Here is a 23104-nt window from a genome sequence, read left to right as displayed (position 1 = left end):
TGCAGGACCTAGTCAGTGAAATTGCATAAGAAAAATAAGATATGAATTGGAAAAGAAGTAGTAAAACTGTCTTCACAGCATACATAATCATATATGTAGAAAATCTCAAGTAATCCACAAAAAACTAATAGATCTGGTAAGTGAATTCAGCAACATTTCAAAATACAAGTTCAATGTACAAGTATCAGTTGTATTTCTATATTATAGCAACAAACAATTAGATAACAAAATTACTTTACTTATCCATATGTGAAGATACACCTTTCTAGAATTGGGGATTATCAACAGAAGGAGTATATGGATGGTTCATCTCTACTTATTGAATATTTTGCTGGCTATATCACTCTCTTGTATACATAGTTGACTATGACTGCATCTTCCTCCCTGTTTTATCCTAAGTATTAAATGGGAAGTTAGGAGAGGCTGTTATATAGGATGCTAGCTGAATGTCAGTTAAATCTTAATTCTGGCTTTTTAAAAGTAAAATAATTATTCTTAAAATAATCTTGGTGAATACATTTTTTTCAACATATTTAAGATAAACTTTGCTTGGTGTCATTTGCTTGACTAATTGATATAAGCTAGTCTTTGTAATTCGGAAACTGATAGAGCAGGCTGAGGTTTAAGGGTAGTGCTCTCTAAGTGCTTGGATTGAGACAATAAAAGAATTAAAATAACTTCTTATAGGCATAGCTACTTTGAATTGCATACAATTTATAATTATATAAAATTAGTAATTTCTCCTCTGTACTGATAATGTTGGGATAGGTGGCTATTTTAAGCAGATGGAACAATTACCAAATTGCTCTAGAGGAAAAAGAAAATGAGAATTTATTTCTCTATTTAAATATAAATTCCCTAATGTAATTATTCTCAGATTAATTCTCCTATGCCTTCATTGCAGTTGCCACCAGATGATAATCATAGTTCAGTTTGCCTTCCTGAGGGGAAAAGAGAAACTTGTACAACACAAGCACACATGTACTAACCAAACCAAGGTTGAGATGTGGAAATTCATTCAGTGTGTGAATGTGCACCATGACTAAAACTGTAACTGCACTGGGGGCACAATCCGCTACAAAAACAACCACCTCATCTGCGTGAACTCAGGCATTATAATGTCTTTTGTCCTTTGGCTTGAAAAAGATATTAAATTATCTTCCAGGAATATTGGGATGATAAAATATTGCATCTGAGTAGAACATTTCCTTTTGTAGAATACAGTTATTGAGATGAGCAATCTTCATTATGTAGTGTCTAATTTATTAGATGAATAATGAATTACATTTATGGAAATGATTTTCTAACATTAACTTAAGAGCTTGACGCAAACTAAAATTAATTATATAGTTGACAAACAGCAGAAGTTAGAGATCTTGAAGACTGTGATAAAAAAACCAAAGCAATTCAAACAAAACAAAACACAAATCTCTAACTTCTGTAAATCATCACCATGACCAATGCTTGAGGTTATTCCCCACTTACGAGGTGAGGAATTACATCAACTCATACTGATTTTTGCTGTGTGTGTACACATAAAAATTGTTGGGTTGCCAAGGTCCTTCAGTTTCTGAGGAATAACACAAGGCTGTGAGGAAGGAGTTGGTTTTATTCTCAGAAAGAAAGAATGAATACATCACCAGGCTTAACCAGACAGAATGAATAGAATAACTCAGTGAATGAAGTCTGATAGCTTAACAGAGCAGCTGAAGGAAAATCAGGTAAAACAAACTTGGTATTGAGGGACTCTAAGGGACTAGATATAGTGATGATGAGGTAAAAGTGAAAGTAACCAGGTACAAAGCCTATGGACCGGGAGTATATAGGTGATTCTTTATTTTTTTTTATTATGTTATGTTAATCACCATACATTGCATCATTAGTTTTTGATGTAGTGTTCCATGATTCATTGTTTGCATATAACACCCAGTGCTCCACGCAGAACGTGCCCTCCTCAATACCCATCACTGGGCTGACCCATCCCCCACCCTATATAGGTGATTCTTGAAAGATGATCAGATGTCAGGCAATGGTTGAATCTTTGCTGATGACAGTGTTGGAGTTCGTTGTAGGGCATCCTTTGGAGATAAGTCTTTTGTTCTTTGTGTGGTAACTTTTAAGTCTGATTTTTCTCTTTTAGGCCATGGTCAGATGTGGTGGAATATCAGTTTCTCTCTATGAATAAAGTCTTTAATGTCTTGGATGAAGATTTTAATATCAGGGCCACGTAATGGTCCCAGACTGTGTTAGCAAATGAGTAGCCTTATATCTGAGATGCTAGAGATTGGACATTGATTGGACAACCAAGGCTAGCTTCACACATACACATGCATAGCATGATTTAGATTTTATACAGTCTTGGAAAGGGGAATATGGTTGAGGAGATGAGTTGGAGGAAAGGGGACAGGTATGGAGCTTTGGTTCAACAACAGGTAAAAGATAAGTGAACAAAAACTGACAAAGAATCAGGACAAAACAATGTCATATTAAGTTTCTACAGGGAAGGAAAAAATAGTATAAGACAATTATAAGTCAGAGCATTTAAAGATATGCTTGTTTACTAGGATATTGAAGAGAGTGTTGAGGAATGAGGAAGGAAAAAATCCTCTGTTGTCAAAGCTGGTTATTTTTAACGTTGATATTCTGAGGAAAGTACTTATAATTCTGAGTTTACAACCTGATGTGAATGATGTATCTAATAAGATATTCACGTGGGACACATATTGCTGAAGATAAATCTGTTATTTGCATGTTTAGATTAATTGTGGTTCATTAAGGCTTAAGAGAGAAGTATCACTTGCACTCAGGGCTTACTCATACTCTGGGAACACTACCAAACAAGCAGGAAAAAGAGTCATTTTAGGAAGTTTTAAGAAGTAATAAATAGTAAGAGCTGCTTCACTTCTGGAAACTAGGACAGAAATACAGGATACCCATCTGCAGCAGGATTTTAACTCAACATCATTAATATTTTTCATACCCAACACTTTTTTTCCCTATCATACTTATCTGGACTTTTGCTCTATCTCCTAAGAGGTTTTCCTTTTATGGTTGGCCCCACGCTAATATAGAATGAACTTTCTAAACATTTCCTGTTTAACATCCTTCAATTGTTCCTGAAAGTCCTCCTCTGACCTAGTGTGGCATAAAGGACTCTCAAGATATGGCTCTTGATCAATTCCACAGTCCAGTCGTGAACTGGGTGATGTCTCCTCAGTGCTATACTTCCCTTTTTTTTTTTTTTTTTTAAGATTTTATTTATTTATTTGTCAGAGAAAGAGAGAGAACAAGCAGGGGGATTGGCAGGCAGAGGGAGAAGCCGGCTCCCCGCTGAGCAGAGAGCCTGACGTGGGACTCCATCCCAGGACCCTGGGATCATGACCTGAGCTGAAGGCAGATGCTTAACCGACTGAGCCACCCAGGCGTCCCAGTGGTATACTTTCTTTACACATTTTGAGTATCTTCTTCATTCATCTGGAGCACATTCCTCATATGTACTTTTTTCCTTCTGTCTCCCAAAGTTTGGCTGCTATGGTACATAGGAAGCCTTCCTTGACTTTTCCCTTTGAGTGAATCAGAGCACTCATTTCATTGTGTTGTCATTGTCTTTTTCTCTCTTTTTTTAAAAGATTTATTTATTTGAGAGAGAGAGAGCACGAGAGCAGGGGGAGGGGTAGAGAGAGAGGAGAGATAGAATCCTCAAGCAGACTCCCCGCTGAGCATGGAGGGCCCGCATGGGACTCCATCCCACAACCCTGAGATCATGACCTGAGCTGAAGTAAGAGTCAGATGCTTAACCGACTGAGCCACCCAGGTGCCCCTGTCATTGTCTTTCTTATCTGGTTCCCTGACTTGAATTAAGACTCCTTAAGGGTAAGAACTCAGTCTTACCCATCTTTGTATTTCCCTTACTTGGCACAGTAACCGGCACTATAGGCCACCCAATAAATGTTTATTTATTTTGTTTAAAGATTTATTTATTTGTTTTAGAGAGCGTGAGAGAGCCAGTGGAGAAGAGGGGCAGAGGAGGGGCAGGGGGAGAGAGAGAGAGAGGAACTTCAGCAGACACTGTGCTGAATGCGGAATCCGGCATGGGGCTTGATCTCATGACCTTGAGATCACGACTTGAGCTGAAACGAAGAGTCAGACGCTCAACTGACTGAGCCACCCAGGTGCCCCTAAATGCTTATTGAACAAACAAATAGAGTGCGACCTGCCAAGAACCATATTTTGACCAACAGGCAGGGCCTTCTGGAGCCCACATGTATTCTAAGTGACAATCTTTAGCCACTCCCTCTATCCCCTTATTCAAATTAAGCCTCTATTGGGAGGTGGGGAAGAGCTAGCAGTTGAAGATCACACTTCCTGCCTCTGCCTCAGAAGTTCCTCATCCAAAGCCCACAATGCAATCTCTCCTGTCTAGGTTATTTTTAAAAGACATTTGAGTGTTTTTTCCCTTAGGGAGGTGATAAGTTGTAATGAATCATCCCCGTTCTTTCCTAGTCACATTTATAACCAGTAGTAATTTACCTCCCTGACATGGAACTCCACTCTGACAAGTACTTGGGTAAGACTATATCTACAAAATGTCTGGGCAGATTAGGTATTGATCTTGGGACTTTAGAATTGAAATTTTCTAAGGAGCTATTGAAACTATATAAATCTCATCCTATCATTAAGACTTTGTTAGCAGTCAGTTTTGTTCATTATTCTTTAGTCCAGACCAACAGACACTAAATAGAAGCCACAAAAGTGTGAAGAAAAGTCACAGTGAGAAAAAAATTCTGCTTTAAGGAATCTTAATTATTCTGTCTCATTTAACATGTTGAAGATGCTGAATCTTTACCATAATTGTGATATGATTGTTATCTATCTCATTTTCTGATCTGTTTGCTACCTCATTTATTTGAAATCCATTTTACATAATACTTGCAGACTATTACCCCACATTTTCAGAATACATTTATAGCAGATGGAAAAAAAGTTGCAATAAATGAAATAATGTATTTTTTTCAGGTTGTTTATATAAAATGATTCACTGAAAAGAAGTATATTTCTTAAAAGAAAAAAATAGACCAATAAGTATAACCAACTAATTTTTTTTAAAGTCCAGGTAAGGGGAAACCACTATTTTCTTATAGCCCAATAGTATACATTGATAAGTCAAGGGGTTTAGTCATGAAGTGATGAGACTTAGCTTTATTACATCCCGTTGGAATCATTAGTCACCATTGCCTGAGTCAATTGCATCCTTTGATCAGCCTCACATAGATCATGCCAGTGATGGTGGTAGGAATTGATACTTTCTTTTTTTTTTTTTTTTTTTTTTTTCAACTTCTAAGATTTTATTAACATGAGTTTTTAAAAACAAGCATCCATACCAGTGTGGGGGTGAGGGTGGGAGAGGAAGGGATGGGGGGAAGAAGGGAAGAGGGGAGGGGAGGGTAAGGCAGGGCATGACCGGGAGAAGGAATTCTGCTCTATTGGTAATAAAGCTCCAGGTTCATCCCATCATGGATTTCATAGTCCCCCAGAGACACATGGTCCTTAAAAATCGTGTACCACTTCTTCAGGACGATCTTGTTCCAACGGGTGCCAGTTTGGGCTGCGATCAGCTTCTTAAGGTCCCCGATGGTGTCATCAGTGTTGCACTTGACGCGGACCTTCTTCCCTAGACGGTCGTTGCAAACAACCTCGATCATCCTGTCTGGAGCTCGAAACGCCTGGAACCAGCCGACGCCACAACCTCCTCGCTCGAAGGCGGAGCCGGGGTCAGAGCGGAATTGATACTTTCAATCATTTTTTTTGTCATTTTTACAGGAATATCTAGTGAGTGAGTTTAGATTTTATAACATATCATAAAAAGGGCAAGCAAAAGATAAAGCTGTTTTTCTATAAAGATAATTTTCTGAGAGAACTGTGACTTGTAAGGTCCCTTAAGTGTTATTCTGAAGCTAGGTTCTGAGGGTAAGATGGGAAAGACAAGGATCTATTTTGATTCTTCTATGATAACATGTAGAAATGAAGTCTGGAAATAGGATTTGACGATTAAAGTTAGAATTTATTGCTAAGAATAAGTGTTAAACGGAATTAGTAATAACATTGCAAAATAATAGGATGACCACAGCACCATAATTACGAATTTCAAACTGAATTTAGTTGTCCATTAATTGCAGTCAGGTAGCAAAAATAATCAACATATTGCCTGGCCCTTTTTGCATTCAATAAATATTCCATTCCTTTCATCTGAAGTTGTATGTTTCATCTTTACCTATAAACTCAGATCTGTTCTTTTTTTTTTTAAGATTTATTTATTTACTTGAGAGAGAGACAGTACACACACATGTGCGTGAGCGGTGGGGAGGGCAGAGGGAGAGGGAGAGAGAGAATCTCAAGCACACTCCCTGGTGAGGGTGGAGCCTGGGCTGATTTCATGACCCTGAGATCATGACCTGAGCTGAAATCTGACTGAGCTGTCCAGGTGCACCCAGATCTTTCTTATACTCTCATCCAATTTAATAAAAGAAGAACTGATAGAAATTTTCTATTTTCCCTAAAGATCTGTATTTACAGCTTATGGCAAGGGATTTTTTTTACCCCCAGTCCAAGGTGTATGTTTTTGGTGAAAATCAAATCTGAATGTGTGGACTTCAGCCTGGGTTGTGTAAATATTTTCGATTGACCCCATGGGACTTCTGAAAATCTAACCTCAGATGGGTAAATACATTTTTCAAAATTTCTCTTGTCTTATGTTATTGGGATATTAAGTGAGTTAACTTATGAATTCTACTTTCCAAAGAATAAACATATATGAGGGTTAGAAGATGGGATATTAATAAAGATTATAAGTATGCATATAATTTGTGTATTACTGATTTAAGGAATTAAATTTTTTATGTAAGAACACACTCAGAACACTACCAATCAACTAAACATGAATTAATCAATTTTAATTCTTCAGACAATACCTTGGTCTCTTACCAGTTTTTTTGATATTGCCAAGGATGTTATTTTTCCTTGTATAGTAAATATGGGAAAACATCCAATACAGTAGATTTCCAGCTGAAAGAATTCCAGGTAAATTTTTATTGTACTTTTACACACACCTACACCCTATATACACATACACATATCTATGTAAGCAGACTAAAAAAAACATATGGAGTTCATATCTGATCTCATCATCTCTAAAGACATCTTACTAACAGGTATGAAGTAATTTATCTCATAATAAATCCATCAACCAATAAGTCTTATTACTTTAAACAAATAGTCATTGTCATAGATAGTCCATCATCCATCCATAAAATCAAGATTTCTTAAGCCACTTAATCCTCAAAACATTAATGTCCTTATTTTCTAATCATCTAGTGATGTTTACACCTTGCTTTTGTTTTAATAGCTTTCCATAATAGCATTCTTGGGCATGAGATTTCATTTAACAAAAAGAAAAGATGTTTGATGCATATTTTTAAAGAGCCTACTATAACATTTTTTCCCTGAAAGATGAATACATAAGTATCTTGGTGAACAAAGAGGAAAATCAAGTGAGGTTTTCTTGTGAAAAAGTAGCGGCTGTTTGCTTATCTCATGAGAGCTATGATCTCTTCAGTACTCTGCAGAGAAAAATCTTATTATTCTCCTTCGTGTGGTCATAAAATACATGCTGCCACTGGCAGCAGTCTCTGTGGCTAATCTCTTTCTCTCTCTCTTTTTTACATGCATGAACAGATCTCTAAAAAAAAAATCAGTTCAATTTTTCCTAAAATTGAAAAAAAAATTTTTTTTTAAAAATGTGAGTGTGGAAATAAGCATTTTAACTAAATTGTCAGGATGTTGTTTTTGCCTCCGTATGACTGACCAAATCAACACAATCTAAGTATGCCTGGTTATCTTTCCTAACCAGAACCAATTTTGCTATCTTGGAAATTAAGTCATGGTTCTTAAAATTATTTTATGTTGAAGCAATAGGACCTGTACTTTTTCTCCAAAGTATTAATTTTGGTGCTTTGAAAGATTGAAGTATTCCTGGGCCATTTAAAGCACTTTCATAAAATGTGAAAATATTTATAAATTACATGTATATATTGAGAGACAGCATGTCTACTTATTGAGAGATTGCTAGGAAAAACCCAAGTCTTGGTTAAATAGTTGATAAAACTCATTTTAGTAAAAAGTCTATATCCTGGGGCGCCTGGGTGGCTCAGTCGGTTAAGCTAAACATCTGACTTCCACTCAGGTCATGATCTCAGAATCCTAGGATTGGGCTGTTTAGGCCTCTGTGCTCAGCGGGGAGTCTGCTTCTCAACCTCTCCCTCTGCCCTTCCCCCTGCTCATGCTCTCTCTCTGTCTCCAATAAATAAGTATCTTTTTAAAAAGTGTGTATCTTACTATATTGAAGTAATAGAACATACTGCTCAATGGGTGCTTCTTGATGCATTAAGAAGAATGACCTGTTCGACCTTAGCATTGTTGCTTATAGTAACATTGTGTCTCCCTAGGCCTCTATCCTTCATTAACTCCTCTTCTGCATAGTCATTTCGAGTACTGGATCTTCTTTTCTACTTTCTGCCTCCCTCCCCTGCCTGTGCCATTGGTTTACTCCACTTGACTGAGTTTTGCATTGGTCCCTTCTCTTAAGTCTGGTTTTCCTTGTTGGATTTTTTGTCTGTAACAGTTCTGGTTCTTTGTTGGGTAGTTTTTGTCTAACAGGAGCCGCACCCTGAAGCCCAGTTCCACAGCTGGACACTCCACTACTCCACCTTGTTTGTGTTAGTTTTCCTTCCCAAAAATACAGTCTTGGTAGCTGGGATCCTGAACACCAAGGACAGTCTTTCTATAATATTTATCTGACCCTCAAGACCTGAATCCTCTATCTTGGCATCTTGTTTATCCAGTTAAAAATCTAGGTGCCACAATATTGCTTGAACTGTGGCTTGAACTCTGTGGTAAACAGAGTTTTATGTTTCACCCCTTTTTATGTAAGAACACACTCAGAACACTACCAATCAACTAAACATGAATTAATCAATTTTAATTCTTCAGACAATACCTTGGTCTCTTACCAGTTTTTTTGATATTGCCAAGGATGTTATTTTTCCTTGTATAGTAAATATGGGAAAACATCCAATACAGTAGATTCACCCCTTTAAGGAAGGGTGCCCAGCTGCAGGCAGTGTGGCTGAAAGCCGCCGCCAGCTGCCATCTCCTTCAAGGTCAGCCTCAGCTGTACAGAGCTCCTTCTCCGAGGTGATGTCCTTCCTGGATTAGCCTGCATGCGGTGAGGCAGGGATGTACCATCTGATCATTTTTGGCCTGATACAGGATAACTCCGAGGAAGAAAATTTGCTCCAGAACTCCCCATCTGCTTGGCTGAAGATTGTTGGGTCTGCATCACAATTCAACTTCTTCTGGCCAGTCTTGCTTCCTCCTCCTTCCTCTCACAGGCCTTGATCCTTGGTAAATATCTAATACCTCAGCCATCTCAGTATCTACTAGCATAGTACTTGACCTTCTGTGCCCTTCAAAATATTCATTCATTTCAGTGTCCCTCTCCCTATTTTCAGTGAATGGCCACAGGCTTACCATGAAGCCACATTTCAGTCTTGTTATCTGACAGCTATTAACTGAGGAGTACAGCATTGAGTGAAGAAGACGGTGTAAGCATACCAGAGGCCCATGGAAGTGTCAGGCCCAGTGAATCATTCTCACTGGAAGAGTTAAGCCTATGGTGAGTAAGAACACTGTACCATAGGCTTCTAGGTGATGGTAAGAGAGGGTCTGAATCAGACGACCCGGAAGTGGGTTCCTGCAGCGTACTGGGAGATACCAGAAATCAGATGGGAGCAGAGGCTCTCATAGTCTTGGTAAAGGACTCACCTTGAGAAAAGACGGAGCATAGCCTGGAAAGAGAAACCTGTATGACATGCGTGTGGCAGGGTTGTATGTGAGGTAGTAATGGGTATGTATTCTGCCCCCAGAACTCCCTCCACACACACACATATTATACACATGGGCCTGGAAACACAGATACTAGAAACTCCTCAGGGGGGAGAATCATAGAGGCATACAGAAGAGAAACTTCAAATGTCTTGGGTTTTAACCACAAACACACTGATCCAGGTGTAAAGAAGGAAAGAGTAGAAGAATATTTGATCATGTAGAGTCAGTCATCCACATATTCCCTCTCTCTATCCTCCTACATGGAAATCTATGAGCTTGGAAGCAGGATAAAAAGAACCTGAGTGGGGTAGAGTGAGTGGTGTCCATCTCTACTCAGGCCTGAGTTTTCTAGTAGAGGCTGGAGGCCAAATACCAACCTTTAAATGTAGAGGAGATACATGTAATACCCTGAATATAGTTTTGGAAGAGGCATAGCATCTGCTCTGTGGTGCAACCACATAGAAACCATAGAACAAGGATAGAGAAGGCCCAGTGACAGCTTCAGGGCTCCCACAGAAGCTGGCAGAAAGAAATACCTACCATCCATGGATTTTTTTTGCTCTGATAGTTGAAGTCCTGAAAACCACAGAAAGATTTCCCATAATAATTATCTCAAAATCTGAGTCCTGATACTGGTATGTTGTCTCCCTAACTAGAAATGCAGTTGCCCCACGTTGCTTGGACTACGACTGGATCTCCCCAGCCCTTCAAGCACTGTGACTGGCCTGTTTCTCTAGTCTTGGATGGTAGTTTCAGCAAACATTATGAATGAATGTGCCAGCAGAGATCACCTGGAGGAGAGGCTTCACTCTAGAACCATGCTCTCCAGTATTTTAGCCACCAGCACTCTGAAATGTGGCTAGTCTGCATTGAGTTTATGCTGATGTGTAAAATATACACCATATTTTAAAAACTTAGTAACTTTTCTAGTGTGTCACCTAGAAAATTCAAAATGACAGCTGTGGCTTATATTCCTATTGAATAGCACTGGTCTAGACATGCCACCAAGCAAAGTTCATGACAGAATTCTTCTACATCTCGGCAGCTCTGGCATGCAATATATAGAGACTGTAAAGCGGACAGTCCTGTCACTGCTTCAGTCTTGTAAAAGCCCCAGAGTTACGGGCTCTAATATAGAGATAAGAGGGGTCAGGAAGGAAATTCTAATTTTTGACTGAGTTTAACCTGAAATGCCTAAAAAATATCTTAAGTTTCTGAGTTTACCTGGGAAGTTCTAGATAAACCTTTTTGTGCTGAGGTAGAAATGGATTTACAAGATAGAAAAGAAAAATAAGAAAGGTCACATTTTTTGGTGATCTGAGTTTATGACTCATGACAAATATAACCTATAACTAGTATTTGCATAAATCATGCACAAGCTGGGCCATTAAACAGAGCAGAGGCAGAGTCTTATGGGTTAAGTGTGAGAATAGATAGTGGCACAGACATAAGGATTTGTAAAACCCACCAGGGTCAAGTGCAAGCGGGTGCCCAGGATTCGGGGCCAGGCAAGCAGAGTGGTCCTAGCCAGTTTCACTTCAGGCATCAGCTAATACTGCCATATTTAGAACAGTAGCTGGCCACAGAGCTACCCTATTCACGTTTAAAGGGCCTGTATTGGGGCCTACCAAAAAGCAAATTAAAATCTATTATAGTATAAATTCTACAGCTCTACATGGGCCTGAGAGGTCCAAAGTGAGAGGTGACCGGTGGAGGCTGAGGCTGGTGGTGATGAGGTGTACCTGATTTACACTGGCAATGTTTCAGATCATAAAAACCCCAACAAAACTACTAGTGCTGTCAAGCTAGAGTCACAAAAGTTGGCTTACTCTCTACAGGCTTTATTAAATACCTAATCCAATTAAATCAGTGAGAACCAAGCCAGGCAAAAAGTCCTGTTGAATCTTACTTAGGTCAGTCAGTCATGGCTCTTGAGACCTGGAGGGCATAATTGGATTATCCTGTACGTAGGCAAGGTCAATGTGCAGGTGTGTCGGGGAAAAGCAATCTGAAGACTTGATTAGGAGCTGGTTTCAGAGAAACCGAATGCGTCTATTGGTAGAATTCACGTGTCCTGGCAGAGTAAGGTTAGCAGTATCTCAAGCCCCAGTCTCATGCCTTAAATAAGATATATGGGAGCTTTCAAAACTCATTAAAGGGTGAGGAGGCGGAAACTAAATTGAATTGAGCTGTTTGGTGACAGCCAGTATTATTTCAGTTTCCAATAGTGGGATTTACTTACGGATAGATTTTAAAGTGGTCATGGTGTCAGGGTTCCCTAGGTATGGTAAGTTTACATGCTTTTAGGTTTCCCTGCAGCATTTTTATTCCCATGTAGGCATTTGGATCGCTAATACTGGCACTAGTTCAGGCCAGAGCTGTATACTGAGCCATATAATAAGTGATGTCTCATTAACACACCTTAAAAACATTCTGCTCTGAAGATGGAAATGAATGCTTTCTTGGAAGTAAATGCATATGCTTATGGTAAATCCATTAGTGAGATGGGTAATTTGACCAGACGTACTGCCTGCTGTAAATATTAAATACTCTGTTTTGGTTATTAGATTTTTTAAAAAGGGTAAAATATTGAGATGAGAAAAGCACACATTGATCATTGGGGAATTTGGTCAAGAATGGATTCTTTGGGACTTCTTCAGGCTGGAAAATCAGGGAAGAGGCAGAAATGATATCAGTGTCAGAAGAGTCAGTAATTTAATGGCCAACAGGAAAATAAAGTCATGTTTCTGTCATTTTAAATGAGCCTGGAAGAGGCCTTTGTGATTATTTTACCCAACGCTTACCTTCCGGGCCTCAGTAGCAAGAGCTTTGCTCGAGGTCCTGGTGAGCATATTGGAACCAGACTCCCCTGTTGAGCCTAATGTTCTATCTACTGTACTGCAGACTTTCCTTGATTTTCTTATTCTTTGTTTTTGAGAGATCCCTTTTTCAAATAATAAACATACAGTGACCGCTTACAGAAAGCTTAGAGCCTTCCAGGCACTGAAGGTATTAAGTGCATTCTTCTGTCTGTTGTGCTGACCAGACAGCTGAGCAATGAGATGTTCACTTACCTGCCCAAGGTCGCACAGATGGGAAGTGGTACACAGTGGGGGTTTCAGGGCATTGGTGTCCCCCTGGCTCTAGAGAGTAAATGTCCAGCATTACACAAATGTGCAGAGTGTCATCAAATCCAGCAAAAAGGGGACATGAAATGATACATAGATTTAAATATATTTTTTAATGAAAAATGCTGTATTCTAGAATTTCCCAGGGGAAATAGAATCATGCAATAAAAAATAAAAAACAACAGATCCTATTATGACTTACAACCCTGGAATTGTTAGCCTTTTATTAGGAGTAGTTTACCACATTGTTTAGAGTCCCTCACTTTGTTTGAATCGCACTGGGAGTGGTAAAAAAAAAATCCCCATCTTTTGGGCAGGGAAGTACTGATGAGTTCTTTTAAAGTACAAATTGTACTGACTCTAAGAGGAGCTGTGACTTTTAAACTTCAGAACTAAATTGACTGAAAGAGTAGCCAAGCAAATTTTTAAAACATGGTTGAAGAGTGTATGAATAGCTTATACAGAAGGAAGAAAATATCACAAGGGAATAAATGCACATCATTTTTAGCCTAATTATCTAAAGTGGCATGTAATAAAGTATACTTTTTTGACTTTACAAATGTCACAGTAACTTTTAATGTTAATACTAATTTTCTCCATCCTCAAATCCCTTTTGGGGAAAACGATGTATGGAACAATTTTGTACATAAATGGGGAATGTGAGAAATGATTTTCTAAAGTTCAAGCTTGTATGTGTCATTAGAAACAGGAAATGTGCTCAGAATATCCAAGTAATGTAGGAAATGTAGGGGGCCAAAACATCTAGGTTCCTTAATTCTTTATGATGACTAAAAAGCTGAAAGGGGGTCTCATGTTGAGCATGGGGACCATTAAGCATACAGCAGACAGAAGTCTTTTCCAGCTAATATTAAACTAGAATTACAGACTGCCTCGTTTTGTGGTTACGGTCACAAAGCTGGGTTTTTGTTTGCTTGCTTTATTATTGTTGTTTTGTTTATTTGTTTATTGTGCCGTTCTTATACATTTCCAGAGTGTTCTTTTCTAAATTTAAAATCAGGTAAGATTCCAGTATAGCTGAAAGGAAAAGCAAAAGAGCACATTTTTACAATTTTACAATTTCACAAATCACTGAAGCATTATCACCTGTACCCCTTACTGCCTCCGAGTACCTATTTTCTCTCTATTCACGATATCAGCTTGAAGCCTGAGTGGCAATGAACTTCTCAAAATTTATGGTAATTGCAGGAGTGGCAGTAAGGATTCTGAGAGCCTAAGGTAGATAAATGGATGTGTGTGGTGGGGTGGATAAATATGTGGTCATCAAAAGGGAGGAAGAAAACAGGGCACCCTGGGCTCCCTATCAGCGAGGGCCGAGTTAAGGAAATAGAAAGGGAGCTAGGTATTTCAAAATGGCAGGGGGGACTTTGTATAGGAACTTTGTGGCAAACTTCTGGAAGGGCTGGAGGAATGAAAAGAGAGAAAAAGAGGGAAACTGGAGGAGCAGAAAGGAGGAAGGGGCGATACTCCGAGATGCAGAAACCCTGCACACCCCTAGGCTGGAGCTCACGGAGCTGTCCCTGTGGCCCCACAGAGGTGGCTGCCACTGCAGGGCTCTGGGATTCTCTGTCACCCCGGTCACCCGGGTCACCCCGGTCACCCTGGTCACCCCGTGCTGCTGCAACAGCCGCCAACAACTGCTCTTGGTGGTGGTGTCTACAACCGCTCTTCCTCTCGCCTTCTCCTCTGGCGGTGCTGCCCATGAGCAGGCCCTACACAGGAAGCCAGACAGAGAGAGGGGCCTGCGGAATGGAGATTCAGCCTTTCCAACCCAGCTGTTCTGGGCAGAGTATGGAAGGGCAGGTGAGTGGCTGTACTTGCACTTGCAATCAACTACAAAATCACCATCAACCTGAATCCCAAATCATCAGCATGCCAAAAGTTCTGAGAAATACTAGCATCACTTTTAAATTTTGTTTGCGTGTCTGCTTAAGGACATTTCCATCCACAGTCTATTGCAGGGCTCGGCAAACTTTGTAAAGGTCCAGATAGTAAATATTTCGGGCTTATGGTCTATATAGTCTCTGCAGAAACTACAACCTCTGTTATTGTTGCATGAAAGCAGCCGTAGATAATACAAAAATGAGCAGAGCTGTATTCCAGTAAAACATTAAAGACAGGAGACTGGTAGGCAGGTCATAGTTTGTGGATGCCTGACTTATCGAATAACAGAGACCTAGTGCCTGAAAAAACTGTGTGATGATCTGAAAAATATGAACCTATTGTGAGCATAACTTAAATGCTGCATTAACTTTGACTTAATTTGCAAATCTTTCTTTTCTTTTTTTTTTAAGATTTTATTTATTTATTTGACAGAGAGAGAAGCAGCGAGAGAGGGAACACAAGCAGGGGGAGTGGGAGAGGGAGAAGCAGACTCCCCACCGATCAGGGAGCCCGATGCGGGGCTCGATCCCAGGACCCTGAGATCATGACCTGACCTGAAGGCAGATGCTTAACAACTGAGCCACTCAGGTGTCCCAAATTTGCAAATCTTTCTTTGAAGAATGCATGTATTACAAATATGAAAAAAATCTATATAAGTCCCATTTTATATTGTCAATGATTTCAAAATACTTAGGAGGTATAATTCTTTTATTTCATTGGCAAATAGACAGTTAAATTCAGACCAGAAGAAATTTTGTCTCAGATGCCTTTATAAAAGTAGCTCAGAGCCTGTTATAGAAAAAGGAGTCCAATGAATAAAATCCAAAATATATCTGTCTGGATGGCAGAAGATTCAACTCTTTAAGTAAAGTACCCGCTAGGGACCACTTTAATTGTTGGCATACCTGGCAAATTCTGGGTTTAAAAGTAGAATAGCTTTCATTTAAAGAAACTTGTTTCCAAGTCAGTATTGGGTGTGTTCCCTTATTTCTTAATCCTTTCTGGAGCATGCAAGCTAAACTAATCATTATTCAAATTCTGAATATTACTGGAGGTAGGTATTTATGATATAGACTTAATGCCCTGGAAGAAGAGTAAGACTTCATATTCTTGCAACCTCAGACACCTTTATTTTAGCAAAGACAGTATATTAGATAATGTCTAATGCATACATTTTTAGCATTTTCATTTGATATTTTAATTTGAATACTTAGTAAAACATTAAATAGAATTACCAAATTACCAAATGATTCAGCAGTCCCACTTCTGAGTATATATCTGAAAGAATTAAAATCAGGATCTTGGAGAGGTATCTTCACTCAGATGTTCATTGAAGCATTATTCACAATAGCCAAGATATGGAAACAAGTTAAATGTCCATTGGTGGATGAACGGATAAAGAAAATATGGTATATACATGCAATGGGATATGATTCAGCCTTAAAAAAAACAAGAAAATCCTGCCCTGTATGACAATATGGATGAACCTGAAGGACATTGTACTAAATGAAATAAGCCAGTCACAGAAGGACAAATACTATATGATTCCATTCATATGAGGTATTGAAAATAGTCAAACTTAACAGAAGCAAAGAATAGAACGGTAGTTGCCAGGGCCTAGGGAGGAGGGAAATGGGAAGTTGTAGTTCAATAGGTAGAAAGTTTCAGTTATGCAAGATGAGTAAGTTCTAGCAAACTGCCATACAACACTGTGTCTGTAGTTAACAGTATTGCATTGTGCACTTAAACATATATTAAGAGGGTTAATCTTATGTTAAGTCTTCTTACCACCATAAAAGAATCATCAATAATGTATGTTACTAAATTCTTTGTCTAAAGTCTGTTTTGTTTTGCATAATAATTTTCTCAGACAATTTGGCCAATTTCCTGGTGAATCCTTAAAAATACAGAATAATAGGGCAGCTTTTGCTTATATAATCAGAATTCATTATATAGGAAAAATTTAAGAAATTTCCAGAGTGACATGAAATTGTCAGGCTATGACAGGCCATACTGCAGTAATAACAGTCACCAGGGAGATTCTGAGTGTGCCTGAGCCTCCATTTCTAGAAATAAAATATCTTCTTCTTTCCCAAGTGTACAGGTACTCAAGTTTACCCTTCTGATACCTTATTTTCTGTTGCAGGATTTTTCTTTCCACAATGTCCACTCTTAGAAAAACTGTCTCTTGTAGCTCTCACCATCTGTCTCAATGAGGATATTCTTGGAGAACACACTATCAGTAATGTGTACCTTTCCAAAATTTCGAGTCTTTGTGACTTATCACCAGCCTATCACCATCTAGCTGTCTTTTTTCATAGATTTCACAGTTTTCCTTCCAAAGACGAGAAGCTGTTATTTGTCTTTCTTACTATTCCTTTAATCTCAACTTACCTCTTTTGAACAATTACTCAAAAAACAAACAAACAAACAAACAAAAAACACAAAAAACCACCCACAGTTCCACAAAAGCAGGCATTCTGAATTTGTATAAAGCCCAGGAACACATCTGACCATTTGTCCAACTCCCGCAGCCTTCCTTCTACCCATATAACAAATAAACAGATAAAAATCCTTAATAGTTAGAAAGCTAGAATGCCTCCTGGTTAGTACTTGGATGGGAGAAAGCTAGAATGCCTAAAAGGCAAGCATTTTGTTTCAACTATCCGCTACAATTTAAATTAGCAAACAAAACACTTTCATGCTGAAAATTCTGCATTCAAGTTGATGGTGATTTTGCAGTTTATAAAAAGTACAGGGAAGAGTTTTTTCCTCTATGTGTTGTAGTTGAAGGCCCACATCCAAGAGGTTCTCCAAAACAAAAGAACAAGATTTTCTATAGAGACTATGAAAATCTTACCATTTAGGATGTAGAAAGCTGCTTGCAATACTTAAATGACAAAGTGTTTAGTTCTACCCATCAAGATATTTAAAATTATAAGCCAACATTTCTAGCGTATTGTGCCCAAACACACATCTACCTTGGAACATAGAATCCTCCTATTTTAATTATTCTTTCTGAAAGCAAAACACTGCTGAAAGATAAAATTCACTAGGTGAATTCATACTTCCAATGACAATTCAATTGCACTGTGCTTTTCTAGGAAGGAGTACATTGGACCCAGTTTTTAAAAAGCCCACATATACCGCCTATGAATACCGATACAAGCCAGGAAGGGGATAACTTTATGACCTATGAGAGTTGACTTAGTTTCTCCATGTTAATTTTTTTAAAGATTTTATTTATTTATTTTTGCGAGAGAGAGAGAGAAAGAGCGAGCAAGTGCACACGAGTTGGGGGGGGAGGGGCAGAGGGAGAGGGAGAAGCAGACTCCCCGCTGAGCAGGGAGCCCAATGCAGGGCTGGATCCCAGGACCCTGGGCTCATGACCTGAGCCAAAGGCAGCACTTAACAGACTGAGCCTCTCAGGTGCCCTCCATGTTAATTTTTAGAAAACATTCCGTTTGTACATGTTTTCATATATTAAAAAGAACATTCCTTTTGTAAAACCCACTTGAAAATACTAAACACACAATGTCATCTTAGAAAACCATATCAGGAAATTATAATACTAAAATACTAAGTATAGTACTAAAATACTAGAAAGTTATAATGCTAAACAAAAAACTCCCTTCCTTGTATACAATTAATTAGCCAAGGCTACACGATGTTTGCGGCGTTAGTTCTTCCGAGTTGCCGTCCACTATCTGTAGAGACACGTACACACACGTATACGCATACACATGCATATACATACACTAATGTATTTTTTAATATGTAGTTTTTCTTGTGCACAGTAAAGAAAATACAGCATTGCTTTTTCAGGCTGCTAGAAAAATTCAAGTAATTTCAAACTAAGGAAGGGAAATAGGTAGAATTTATTCTTGTAATATTGAGTATTTGTCCCTTCCTTATTCCTCAGAAGTGATTAATTGAAGGAGACATTTTAACCAAGGGAAAACTGCTGGAGGCTGGATCCCAGTAATAGAGGAAGGAGTAAATGAATGTCTTGTAATAATTTGAAATTCTCTGTAAGATTCATTGAGCCCCAGAGTAGTAGTTCATGTTTAATTCATATGGTTAAAGATAAATCACAGGTAGATGAAGAAACTTTTACTCTTTATGCATTGAAACCTATAAAGATAAAATAATACATTTTAAATAATAATACGATGGGGTGGTTCTACTTGGTTCTACTCTATTGAATGGAGAGTATTCCGTAGTACCAAGGTCCTGGTCTCTGGACTAGAATATAATTCCTTTAAAACCAAGTATGATTGGAGGGTAGAAAATCAGCTTCCCAAAAGGGAGGGCAAAAAATATGCCTTCTGGGTGGTTGGTAGGGCTGTGATCCAGAGAAGATATATCGTCTGGTGAGCCTGGTGTTTCTCCAGTGTAAACCATATGCTGACATGGGAAAAGTGAGGGCAATTCTCTGTGTTTATTATGGTCAGTGCCACACTGAGGTGGCTGAGCCAGTGGCCTTGTCTTTGCCTTGTGATCATTAATGGTTCTTCCTCACAATTTCATGCAAGTCCAATGGGCAGGAAGAAAAATTAGCTAAGCAATTAAACCTAAGATCGATGAAAATATTTTGCTTGAGGAGTTATTGAGATAACTGATCTGTGCCCATATTAAGGGATTGAATTTAGCATAAAGCCTGCTAAAATCCCTAATGATTTTATAGTGCTAAATGCTGGTCCCCAAACCAAAAGACTATAGAATTCCTGGTAAGATATTCATTTCTATTGCTTTTTTCTCCTGAACAATGTGAACATGAAAAGATTTTAATTAAATATTATTTAAAGTTATTCTTTGTAATGTCCAAAGGAGGATCAAGTTTTTTGTAATTATTTCCATGGAATATTATTGTGTATGAGTCTTCCTTGAGTTTTTTTCTATATTGACTCTATTCTATGAATTTATAAAATTTACTTTGAAGCATTTCCTTAAGATTGCCAATTTTATCTTATTTGTATTATTTAAGGTTGCCAGTAGTATCAATAAAATAAGTAAATGGAGTGTATAAGCTTTGACATCCATTACACTAAGGAATATTTGTGACACAATCATAAGCAATGATTAACTTAGGTATCTTAGACAATTAACTGACTTAGATATCTCTGAACCCTAGTTAATCCAGAAAATATAGCTACTAACACCTGCCTTGTACAAATATGAAGAAGCAAAATATTGCACATAATATTCCTAGCTCTCAGTATGTATTCAGTAAATGACAGCCCTTATTCAAGCATCATATTTTCCCATTATAAATTTTGTTTCTCTAATATCAAAGAGATGACTCATCAAACTAATTTGCTTAGTAATGTCTGTGACAGAAATCTTTAATTTAGCTTTCTAGCAAATCCAACAAACTTTTTGTGTTATCTGAGTATTCAACAGACTGGTTGTTCATAGGCATTTCAGATACTGCATCTGCTTAAAAAAAGAGCCTATTTTACTTTAAAGAGATGATGTTGTAGGTATCCCATCCTTAAAAATATGGGTGGGGTTGGGGTGGGGGGGATGGGGCAAGGCTCTAAACGGTGAGACTCAATGTCTTGGTGGAAAATGTATCCTTGTTTTTGTCCAAAGTTAAATTCATTATCTGTAGTTTAGGTCCCATCTGCTGCCTCTCAAGGAATTTTGTTGAATTACTCTTGTTCTCTCCTGTATCTTCTCTCCTTCCCCAATTACTGTTTCTTTCTCATTTGCTTACATATTTTCTATCCTAAAAATGGACCACAAATAAACCTTGATATCTGTTCACATCTCTTCTATATTAAAATTGAACATAAATAATACACCTTACCATCTGCAGTTCCGTAAACACACACCCAACTGAGAAAATTTCTTAGATGCCAATGCACAAGGGTGAAGTTTAGCCTTTAACAAGTGTCAGAATCCCCTGGAGGCCTTAAATATTGGGCCTCAACCCAGAATTTCTGATTCACAAGTTCTTAGGTGATGGTGATGCTGCCAGTCAAGGAGTCACCATGGAATGAGTCACATTAAGATATAATTAGAAATAAGAAAAATGATTTTCAACAGATCTCCATTCAAAGAGAGCACTGTATGTATGTTGGGTAGGACTTCTCTTGCATTTCCTTTTTTCTAATATAAATTATCATTGTCAGCATGTAGGTAATTTGGCTGTCCAAAATTGAAATGGCCTGATTTGAAGCATTTGCTGATTTCCATGGTGTGACTACTCTGACCATTGTTTTTTTCACACTACAAATGGGACATCAGTGAGCAAGACATTGGGAAGAGAGGCATACATTCATGTCTCTTGGAAGCAGGTTGGAGACAGATTCAGCACACCACTGATTGATATAAATATGGACATTTCTTACTGACAGAGAAGTGGTGATGGACACAGGTGAAACCCAGGTAGTCTCACCCTGCCTGTGGAATTTCCCTTCCTTATGTACCATCTATCTTTATTCTCCTCCTCCCTGCATTGATCTTTGTTCTGGTAAACCCTAGTGTGACTTTCTGTCCAAATGCCAGAAACTATGTATATATGTATAGATTATTACTTGGGGGGGATGGCTAATATCCCATTGTTTATGAAAACTTCCCAAACCAGCGTCTAAAAAAGAAGGGCTTGGTACAAAAGATTGGAGATGAGAATGGGGGCCAGACATCACTACCTTGTGAGGCTTTCACTCCCATATTTGTTTGAATAGCCCAGAATTTAACGAGCTAATGACCCCCTCATTACCAAATACTTCCAGTTCATAAACTTTCCAGATGTATTTATATATATTTTTTCACCTAATAGTTCTCTTTAAGTCCCCAAAGAGACAGGGAAATAAGGAAAACTAAAGGCAATGAGAATTGGCAGTGGTGACCATTTCTTTCTCAACCATGTGTCCTTGATCAGGGAAACAAAAGGCAAATGTGTGCCAAAGGATGGGGAGCTTGATAAGTGCTTTCAGGCCTGCTTGCTGTCCCATTATTCAAACAGCAGGTGTGCTTCTTGATTATTTATCAGATCAGAGAACTAAGCCCAAAGAACGCTGAAATCATATCCCACTCACAAATTCCAGGTCTTCAGTACTAGTCAGTGTGCCCTAATTTTTTCCTGAAGTGAAAAACAGACCAGAACAACTTTAAATTATTTTAAAATACAGTTTATCAGGGGGAAAAATGAGAACAATTTTGTCTAGAAAGTTTGCAATCATTTTAATTCAAAGAACTTTGGTTTTGTTTCACATTCATTTTATGCAAAATGGAAGATGGCAGTATGTGGCAAAAAATGAGCTTCTGTTTGGAAAAGCAGAGGCCTAGCACTGGTTTGGAATTTCCCCTTGATTCTACACTTGATAATGGGTTATCTTCATGGAAAGTTTTAAAGATGGTGTTGGTACAAAGTTGAGAAGTAATTGCTGGGGGTTTACCCAGATCACTCAAAGATCTGGGTAGGACTGACTGTCAATCTTTAAAAAACAATGTGGTCAAGTCCCAGTCATATTCTGATGAAGATAAGACTACTTGTGACTAATACAGCTCTTATGCCCTGTAACTTTCTCAAGGTATATTGTGTGAACTGATCTTTTCTTTTGTAGCTATTTGAGGTAAAAAATCTTTTTTTTTTTTTTTTTAAAGATTTTATTTATTTATTTGACAGAGAGAGAATGAGAGAGAGAGCACATGAGAGGGGGGAAGGTCAGAGGGAGAAGCAGACTCCCTGCCGAGCAGGGAGCCCGATGCGGGACTCGATCCAGGGACTCCAGGATCATGACCTGAGCCGAAGGCAGTCGCTTAACCAACTGAGCCACCCAGGCGCCCTGAGGTAAAAAATCTTAACAAATGCAAATAGGATTTGTCAGTTCATCACAGGATATGAAGGACTTGAGAAAAGTCATGTTTTAGTACCTCATTCCTTCAAGAACATGGAATCCCAAGGAAGAAAGTTTTGTGGTAGTAAATGATGAATAGGAAGCTAATTCCAAGAGACTCCAGAAGAAAATAATAAGTGGGAATTGACTTTAAGGAAGTGATAATGAGATCATGTATCCTGGTTAGAATCCACTGGATTTTCCCTAGCTTGTTGCATCCATAACTCTTCTCCTTCTCCATGTGTACTGTACCTAAGTTAGTAAACATTTACTAAGCCTCATTTC

General features: G+C 38.4%; 2 protein-coding genes across 2 annotated transcripts in view; one reads left to right on the top strand and one right to left on the bottom strand.

Moving 5' to 3' along the window:
• The window catches only part of LOC118547621 (small ribosomal subunit protein eS4, X isoform-like), a 404116-nt gene that overhangs the window by 207006 nt on the left and 174006 nt on the right, over positions 1-23104 (top strand). The gene's annotated exons all lie outside the window — the stretch shown is intronic.
• On the bottom strand, positions 5411-5794 carry LOC118547622 (ubiquitin-like protein 5). Its single transcript, XM_036111187.2, has one exon. The coding sequence runs from the start codon at positions 5700-5702 to the stop codon at positions 5481-5483; it is 222 nt and encodes a 73-aa protein (XP_035967080.1). The 5' UTR covers positions 5703-5794; the 3' UTR covers positions 5411-5480.

The sequence above is a fragment of the Halichoerus grypus genome, chromosome 2 (assembly GCF_964656455.1).
Source record: "Halichoerus grypus chromosome 2, mHalGry1.hap1.1, whole genome shotgun sequence".
NCBI lineage: Eukaryota > Metazoa > Chordata > Mammalia > Carnivora > Phocidae > Halichoerus > Halichoerus grypus.
The sequence above is the reverse complement of the archived record's forward strand: the minus strand, read 5'-3'. Positions and strand labels throughout refer to the sequence as shown.

Bases quoted from the DNA above. Each gene is read 5' to 3' on its own strand.
- LOC118547622 (XM_036111187.2), bottom strand. From the start codon at position 5,702: ATGATCGAGGTTGTTTGCAACGACCGTCTAGGGAAGAAGGTCCGCGTC.